Source organism: Macrobrachium nipponense, chromosome 24, assembly GCF_015104395.2.
Source record: "Macrobrachium nipponense isolate FS-2020 chromosome 24, ASM1510439v2, whole genome shotgun sequence".
In the NCBI taxonomy this organism is placed as follows: domain Eukaryota; kingdom Metazoa; phylum Arthropoda; class Malacostraca; order Decapoda; family Palaemonidae; genus Macrobrachium; species Macrobrachium nipponense.
Window position 1 is genome coordinate 4,356,447 of NC_061091.1, and position 9,445 is coordinate 4,365,891.

The 9,445-nt window shown below is 39.0% G+C and overlaps 1 protein-coding gene across 1 annotated transcript in view; it reads right to left on the bottom strand.

Annotated features, from left to right (window-relative positions):
• Positions 1-546: 546 nt before the first annotated feature.
• The window catches only part of LOC135205200 (crustacean calcium-binding protein 23-like), a 20,049-nt gene continuing 11,150 nt past the window's right edge, over positions 547-9,445 (bottom strand). Inside the window, exons 2-5 of the mRNA XM_064235566.1 lie at positions 6,216-6,338; positions 4,381-4,558; positions 3,095-3,304; positions 547-1,303 (exon numbers count right to left, since the gene is read on the bottom strand). Of these exons, the coding sequence (XP_064091636.1) occupies positions 1,202-1,303; positions 3,095-3,304; positions 4,381-4,558; positions 6,216-6,337 (612 nt within the window). The 5' untranslated portion in view covers position 6,338 and the 3' untranslated portion in view covers positions 547-1,201. The remainder of the gene's footprint in view (positions 1,304-3,094; positions 3,305-4,380; positions 4,559-6,215; positions 6,339-9,445) is intronic.

Here is a 9,445-nt window from a genome sequence, read left to right on the forward strand (position 1 = left end):
TACTATAAGTTCTCGCACAAGTAGACCTAAACACTGTTTGGTTAAGTCAGTAAAACTTGAATCTTGATAAAGATATCTTGGTCTAGGTGTTATATACCCGCGAAAATCCTGCGAATTTGCTCATTTTGCTTACTCGGGGAGTAAGCCTACAAACTACTTAGTTCTTGTTGGTGTTGAGGGGGGTAGGAAAGGTTTATGGAAAAGCTTAAAGAACTCTGAAAAAGGCGTTTCGCGGTGATAATGAAAGAGTAAAATAATAAATAATATGCTTGTTAAACAGTGCAGAACAAATATTTCTAATAAAATATAGCTATTTATTTGATTTTTCGTTGGTGAAACAACGCTCTATTTGACCGTAAATTTCAGCATGCGACCCGAGAAAGCTGGAGGTCGGATCACGCCCTGGTCTACTAATTAAAGCTTAAGCACTAGATTTAGTGCGATTGAGCTGTCACCTGGAGCCTACGATTAGCAGCCTTTATTTATTGACTTGAAAGTTATAAAAATGTTGTATATATTTTGATTTGGGAGACATCCAATGAAACATTTCTTTTTGGTTTTATGTGTTTTAATATCCCGTATAAAATTAATGCATATGAGTTCCTGCATCACCTAAATCGTGAGAACACTGTTTATATTCGTGTGTAATGCATGCAATAACATAAGTGCATTCAGGCATTATCCCTGTCACTTCCACTATCAAATCATGAAACAAGAAGCTGTTGGAGGGCGGGTGGTGATTTGGATATCATTATAATATTTTTTCTATTTGAGAGCATCTCAAAATACAGCTGTAATGAATATCAATTCTACTTCATACTTAGGAGCTCTTTGGTATAATGTGTGTATAGGAATGTATCTCAAAAAACTTCGTTTCATGTTGTCTGTTTATTATATATGAAGTTTTGCTTTTGCGTCAAGTACTGTATAAATGAGTGTTTGGGGTACTGTGTATATTTGTACGCATACTCACAATAATAGATGAATTAGAACTTTGCTACACATTTCTCAAGATTTCTGCCTATGAAAACTTAAGATTCTCATAAGTGGATTTAATACACAAGCTTCATGAATTGGTAGTTAAAGATGGCGGTCTTCTGTGCAGGGATGCTGAGTAAAGGGCGTTGGTACCGCGTGACGTCACGCCATCCTGCAAGGCCGGGTGCTTGCACTCCTTGCGAGGGACGACAGAGAGAGCCTTCTACATTCCCCAACTCATCTTCACAATTGTCAGGAAGTACTCGTCGTCGTCGATGGCTTTGCTCAGGGCCGTGTAGTAGTCAAAGAACTCTTGCTTCGTGACCTGGAATAATTCATGGTTCGGTGAACTGAACTGGCGACAAAATGACATTATGACTCGCAACAGCTATTGAGACACTCAGGTTCTCTGGGTGTCGGAAGCAATGTGCTCAACAGTGTCAATAACTGCTGTAATCTTACACTACCGGAGCCAGAGAACATCTCGTCATAGATAATGTAAGTGTGCTGGCTACCTTCGTACAAGAAAGTAAGCCCTCTTGCTAGTCATGAGGAACCCTGAAGCCTTCTAATGCAGCGAAAAGGCCAAAGATGCTGTCTATAGGAAGCAGAGAGGAGGCTCTATAGTCCTCTAATCATAGTAATGAAAACCCTCAGGTTATCTTGGTTCGATAACACACAACAAGACTTACTGTATCGTACTGAAGCAAAAAGCATGCCTAATGTTAACTACTGGCAGAGTAGAAGCATCAAAATAAACTATATAGTAGGGAAGACCAGTCGCAAGAGAGAAGCTGCGATGTCCTGAGAACGAAGGAAGACTTCATGCAATAGAATCACTGAAGTGCCTTAGTGAAAAACAAGATGGATTTGAGACCACCCTAGTGCATGCAGAAATAGATCATTAAAGTGCAGAAAGCAAGAGCCTTGTGGCTATTTTGAAGCAGCAGACTTAACTTGCGGGTTCAGTGAAGTATTACTGTTTCTCTACAATATATCTGAGCAGCTGGACACTCTCGGGGCTTAGAGGAAGAAAGAGGAACCTTGACGCTATTTAATTCAGCAAAGAGGGGTTCTGTCACGTTTCATCTTAAGCAGAGAAACCCCAATATAATCTGCTATACTAGTATGGTTGCTTAACAGAAGCATACCTTGCAAGCCCGATTTTACATTGCCCTTAATCTATTCATGTTCAAGAAAAATGTATCTATCTGACCAGGTTACTATGAAGGTGTACTTTAAATCGCAAAAACCGAACTGACCCCTTCCCTTAATTACAATCAATTATGGTTCCCTGTTTTGTAAATATTCCTATCGTTTCTCATGATACCATTTGCAAGACTCCGCCCCCCACCCCACCCCTGATTTTCATAACCTTCTCTACAATGATAGTCCTCCTTTAGATAAATCTGGTTTGTGTGTGTGTGTGTGTGTGTGTGTGTGCCTTTTACTTCCTCAAGAGGTTAAACCCATTCTCCTTTCAAATATGACTTCCATTCAGCGTTGTTTCTTCCAAGATTCATTATATGGGGCCATTCGGTTATCCATAGCATTGGATTTTACATTAAATAAACACCAGAAAACGAAACCTATCACCAGCGAGCGAAGTCAGAAGTCCCCAAAAACCCACGCCAACTAATTCTTACATAACTTTCGTTAAAGAATTACACTGATGAAGTGTCTATCTGTCCACACAAAAAAGGGCTACAGTTAAAGATAACTGTACCTTTGATTTCACTACTATCAGGTGGGTTTAATTTCAAGAGTGGCAGAATACTGACCTCTATGGTTATTCTCTCAGTAATCTTCATAACTGCCTACTATAATAAAACAGACTCTATAAAATGACCTCATTGCTACTAAAATGATCTCATTGCTATCCCTTTCGTAAACAGCCTTGACATATAAACTGGTCACTGCCCTCATCAAAATGCACTAACAAATGATCAGTTATAGAGACAAAGATTCTAATTTTGTGCCCTAAAGATGAAATACCCCAAAGGGAATAAATATCAAAGGAGAATGAAGGTAAGCTATAGTGCCACGCATTTCTTGTATTCCAAGGGAATAAAAAAGAAAGAAAAAAAAGTTAAAACAGTATCAGTTGGTAACTTACCTTTCCATCGACGGACGAATTCGACTCGAACAAGTTGAGGAACTTCTTGAGGATGTCCTCTTCTTTGGCCTCGCCCTTCAGCACCTTCGGGTGGTTCTTGGCCGAGTACACGCCCTTCAGGTCGTCGATGGTCACCACCCCATCGCCTGTCTTGTCCAGGGTCTTGAAGACGTTCTCCACGGCCGTCTTGCGAGGGCCCGACATTGGAGGCTGAGGAAATTTGGAGACGTTAGCAACAAAGAGAGCAATTTCCAGTTCAGTATATATCTACTTTTAAATGAGATAAACAAGTCCAAACAAACATCATAATCGCCAATAAACAGAGCCAAAGAAAGACATACAAACAACGAAAGGTACAAAAACTAATTAGCACTTAAACGAACTTAACTTAGGTTCTTCTTCCAAACAAATCAGGTCAGGTTTAATATTACTTAGATTTAAAAATAAATATATTTTTTAAACAATTACTTAGATTGTTAGGAGTTTTGTATTGGCTACAACGAAAATGTGAAATAGTTCTAGGCCTAGTGCAGTTGTGGAGGCTTCTGACGTCCAAATATTTTAGCTAGAAGCAATTTCAATCCTGACTTCCGCTGACGTCTAGACTACTGAATTTCAGTTGTATCGATTTAATTTTCTATATTCTCTCATAATCATTTATTTTCCACCTTTTCCTACAACCTGTGTGTCTCTGTAGAGCGATTTCCCTTTATGAATCCTCTTGGGCTTATAGTCTGTTGACTCTGTCTACGAGGGTTTTCATTCAGACGAAGATTTGAGGGAAGAAAAATGGTAACTTCCTGATATTTTCGTTCGTTCTAAGCAAACTGTTTCACAACTCTCTCTCTCTCTCTCTCTCTCTCTCTCTCTCTCTCTCTCTCTCTCTCTCTCTCTCTCTCTCTCACACACACACACACACACACACACGCATACAACCACATCAAACACTCCCAAAATTCTAAAAAAAAATAAATTAAATAAATAAATAAAAAGTTCCTCCCCTTCCTCCTTACTCTGATAGCATCAATGAATTCTCTTCTCTCTCTCTCTCTCTCTCTCTCTCTCTCTCTCTCTCTCTCTCTCTCTCTCTCATTCAAAATTCTAAAAAATAATTAAATAAACAAAAAATTCCTCCCCTTCCGCCTTACTCTGATATCATCAATGAATTCTCTCTCTCTCTCTCTCTCTCTCTCTCTCTCTCTCTCTCTCACACACAACCACATCGAACACGCCCAAAATTCTGAAGAAAAAATAAATGAATAAAAAGTTCCTCCCTTCTTCCTTACTCTGATGGCATCAATGAACTCCTCGTAGTGGATGCCGGTCTGTCCGTCCTTCTCAAACTGCTTGAAGAGCTTGTTGATGTCGTCCTCGGACAAGTTCAGCCCGAACTGGGAGACGCCCCGGGCCAGCTCGTCGCGTGACAGGGTCCAAGAGCGGTCCTTGTCCATTCGGCGAAACAGCCTGAGGGGAGATGAAATAGGTGGAGACTTTTTTTTCAATTTTTTTTTTTTGGGGGCGGGGTTCGTTTCATAATCCTAACGTCCTTTATAAAATATTTTAGACGTTTTATTTCTTTTAATATGAAAATCCTAACATTGCTCCTTTTTTATATAAAATATTTTAAAGACGTTTTATTTCTTTTAATAATATGAAAATCTTAACATTGCTCCTTTTTATATAAAAATATTTTAAAGACGTTTTATTTCTTTTAATATTTGAAATTCTTTTTTTCTCTCTCTTTTTTTTCAGAACATGTGATACTCAAATTGGAGGAATCAAGATCCCTCAAATATTTTCTTTAATCTTAGATTTTTTGATTGAATAACATTTCTTATCGCATTTTCTTTTGGTGTTTACATTCTTGATTACTTGAATATAGAATTTTTAGGCCTAAGGCCAAGAGCTGGGATGTATGAGATCATTCAACGCTTAGAGGGAAATTGGCGGTAAGAAGGTTAGAGGCAGCTGCACTATGAAACAAGTGTTAATTAAGAGGGTGGAAAGTTAGGTGGAAGAGAATATGAGAGGAGGGACAGTAAAAGGAATGAAAGAAGTAGCAGCTAGGTTGGGGAATCCAGGTAAAAAAAAAAAAAAAGTCACATGGGGAAAAAATCACATGGGAAAAAAGTTGCATGGGAAAAAAGTCGCATGAGACAAAGTCACATGGGAAAAAAGTCACATGGGAAAAAAGTCACATGGGGAAAAAATCACATTGGAAAAAAGTCACATTGGAAAAAAGTCACATTGGAAAAAAGTCACATGGGAAAAAAGTTACATGGGAAAAAAGTCGCATGGGAAAAAAGTTACATGGGGAAAAAGTCACATGAGAAAAAGTCACATGGGAAAAAAGTCGCACGAGAAAAAAGTCACATGGGAAAAAAGTCGCACGAGAAAAAAGTCACATGGGAAAAAAGTCGCACGAGAAAAAAGTCACATGGGAAAAAGTTGCACAGAGAAAAGTCGCATGGGAAAAAAGTCGCATGGGAAAGTCACACGGGAAAAAAGTCACATGGGAAAAAAGTCGCATGGGAAAAAAGTCACAGAGGAAAAAAATCACAGTAATTTTTCTTAGATAATGACCCTCAAAAGTTTATAACAAGTCCGTTGGTCATTTTTTTTTTTTTAACCCGGTATCTATCTACCTTTGGGGTGTTCAGTAAACATAAACTGTTCAGTAAACATAAACAAATTCTGCAAATATCGTGAAGATGATGACGCCCAAGAAATATTGTGAATTTTTCCCCTGTGACGACTTTATTACCGACGACCATGAATTAATGTGACCTTTTTTCCCCGGTGAATTCTTTTGCCCCGCCAAAATTTATTTTTTTTAAACCTTTTTTTCTTAGCCAAAATTGCGACTTTTTTCCTGTGACTTTTTTCCTTATCCAAAACTGTGACTATTTTTCCTGCGAATTATTTTTCTGTGACTTTATTACCGGCCACCACTTTGGGCTAGGTGAGGCTGACTGTTAAAAATGATTGATGGCAATGATAATAAATCACAATAAAGTTATAAAATAATCTATTGCAATACTACTATGTTCACTCTCATAGCAAACTGTGACTAGGTGCAGTTGCTTAGGTCAGAGACTATGAAAAACTTGGCAGGACTTACTTGCCGAGGGAGAGGATGCCAGAGTATCCCTGGGACAAACAGTGGTTCCTGAGCTTCTCCATAGGATCGGTCGACTCGGCGATCTTAGCCTTGGCGGATTCTTTCAGCTTTGCCTCTGCCATTCTGTAATTGGGGAGACGAAGGTTACAGAAGAAGGTTACTGAGGAAGGTTTGCACAGGAAATTTACAGAGGAAGGTTTATAGGAGATGGTTACAGAGGAAAGTTACATAGGAAGGTTACAGAGGAAGGTTACAGAGGAATGTTACATAGGAAGGTTTACAGAGGAAAGTTACAGAGGAAGGTGTATAGAAGACGGTTACAGAGGAAAGTTACGTAGGAAGGTTTACAGAAGAAGGTTTACAAAGGAAGGTTACAGACGAAAGTTACAGACGAGGTTACAGAGGAAGATTTACATAGGAAAGCTATACAGACGAAGGTTACATAAGAAAATTACAAAGGAAGGTTACAGAAGAAGGTTACAGAAGACGGTTACAGAAAAAGGTTTAAGGATTCATGCCATGTATTCACCACTGTAACACAAATATATTTTAGTTGAACTGATATAATCATCAACAAGAACTCAACAAGGCGGGATCCAACCTCCAACTTACATTCCTAACTCTTTAAGTGTCAAATAAAACGTGTTAAAATTCATCATCAAATAGAGCCTTGTTTCACCAACGAAAATTAAAATAAAAACGGTATATTTTATTGGAACTAATTCTTCTATACTTTATTTTTTACATTTTCATTCGAATAGATAAATCATAAATATACCACCCTCAAATTCTTGTCTCTTTAACTCAACGCGAAACACCTTTTTTCAGACGTTTTTCAGCTTTTCCATGGGCCTTTCCTAACCAACGTCCCCCTCCCCCCAACCCACCCCAGCCCCCGACCCCACAAAAACAACAACAGCAAGAGCAACAAAAACAACAATAACATAGTAGTTTGTAGGCTGACTCCGCGAGTAAGCGAAATCAATGCAGACAGATAGAGGCATAAAAGATGAAATGGATTCTGTCAGAGCCATCAGCAGAGCTCGGCTGATGACGTCACGTAGTACCTATAGACCACAGTCAGTCTCTCTCTCTTTCTCTGTGGCAGTGACGTAAAGGTGATAATAACCACTATAAAGAAACAACGAGGTGATACCGGAAATTGATCTGGAAATTGGATAGACAAAGTGTTCATTTGTTTTCTCTAAATTACACTCTTTTAGAAGACTTCGGCCTTTCAATTACCAGGACTTTGCGAGTCTCTGTCTCTGTCTAGACGTCTGTCCAGGAGCCATCGCTGCGAGAAGACATACTTCAAATGATAACACTGGTTCGAACCTTCTTTTTGAGTCGAGTTGAATATAGAATTTAAGTCAAAAGGCCAAACACTGGGACCTACGAGGTCATTCAGCGCTGAAATGGAAATTGATAGTTAGAGGTTTGAAAGGTGTAACAGGAGGAAAATCTCGAATCAAGTGTTAGGAGAAGGTGGAAAGTAAGATGGAAAAAAGAGAATATGAAAGGAGGTACAGTAACAGGGACGAAAGTGGTTGCAGCTTGGGGTCGAAGGGACGCTCAAAGAACTTTAAGTAATGCCTACAGTGCACCACCGCATGAGGTGCGCTGACAGTCTTTCCCCGCTACGGAGGGCGAAAAGGCTGTTCAGTAACTTTATAGAAATTGTGGGATACGAAAAAAAGAAAGCATATATATATATATATATATATATATATATATATATATAATATATATATATATTGCATGTTTTTTTTTTCAAGATCGTCAACCTTTATTGAAGACGAAATCTCCAGATGAGACAAAATCAAGTTCTGAGACGAAACAAAGTTTTCTTTTTAAAAACCTTGTTATAGCGTCATCTGCGTCAGGCATTCCTCTCGAGAAACATTACCGATAAAGTCTGGAACCAGTCATTGATCTCTCTCTCTCTCTCTCTCTCTCTCTCTCTCTCTCTCTCTCTCTCCCCGTTAAAAGCCACTTTACGAACATTTAATAACAGATAAACAACTCGTGGAGGTTTCGTTAAATCTACACAAATATATATTATAAAATTACTGATAAATAACAGATCAATACAAAAATCATTCATCAACTAAAGAAACGGAGAACAAAAACATTGCCAAGCAAAACAACGAACAACCAAAGAAACGCTAAAGTCTAGCAAGAAGGATGAGCACAAAGATGCCTTTGGATACCGGATGACCTTGGATGACTCCATCATCCAGGCATCCAGGTGAGTCATACCACATCCAAAACCCCTTGGGCCAGCAATCTCCTACAAGCACTATTTATGACCCATGACTTGGAATTAAGTTTAAATTAAGTCTTGTTTATCTCATGGTTCTGTAGCTTATTGGTCCTCAGCTTTTGGGGGAATTTACGAAATGCAAGAGATTCTAAAAATCATAACTGGAATTTATACTAGGAGGCGACATTCATTATTTAAATATAAATATACCGAAAGCAGACATCTTGCGGCCTTTGGCATCTTGCAAGGAAGCAGTCATTATCGGTGGCAATATTTAAATAGCGCATGTCGGCCGTGATCTTCAGTCAGGGTAAAACACCACTAAACGCTACATAAATCACCTTGTTACAATGCGAATCAAAAGCCCGCAATGAACGTATAATTTCTGCCTCTTAGAACAGGCATCTTAAACCTGCTTTTCACTAATAATAAGACTATATATTTGTGCATGATGACGAAGGGATTGCCACAGCCTACCTTAGACGCAAAGCGGAAACCGCAGATGCATTACATAACCGCACAAAAACGTCGAATCAGCGCACACCATCTTGTGTGCTTTACGGTGAGACGCTCGTATCTTTAAAAAAAAATAAATAAATAAAAAACTAATAATAATAGAAAACGTAAATTACGGGTCTCTAATGATACACATTACCAAGACGAACTACAGATTCGGATAATGTGACGGCGTGAAAATTTAAGGATAAGAGAGAGAGAGAGAGACTCACGAAATCGCCGAGGAACAAAACCACGGGCCTTGAACTTCACCCTTATCTATGGAACATGAGGAATCCTACACATGAAGTCATCATTCTTTAATAGTTCCAGTCCCACCCCCCCTACCCCCACCCCCGACACCAGTACACGACACCTTTCATGTTTTTGTCTTCCCGTTTTCTTTAGTTTTTTCAAAATCCTTTGTCGCTGGCGTTGGAGCAGGCGGAGAAAGGCTTCAACTGGGTAG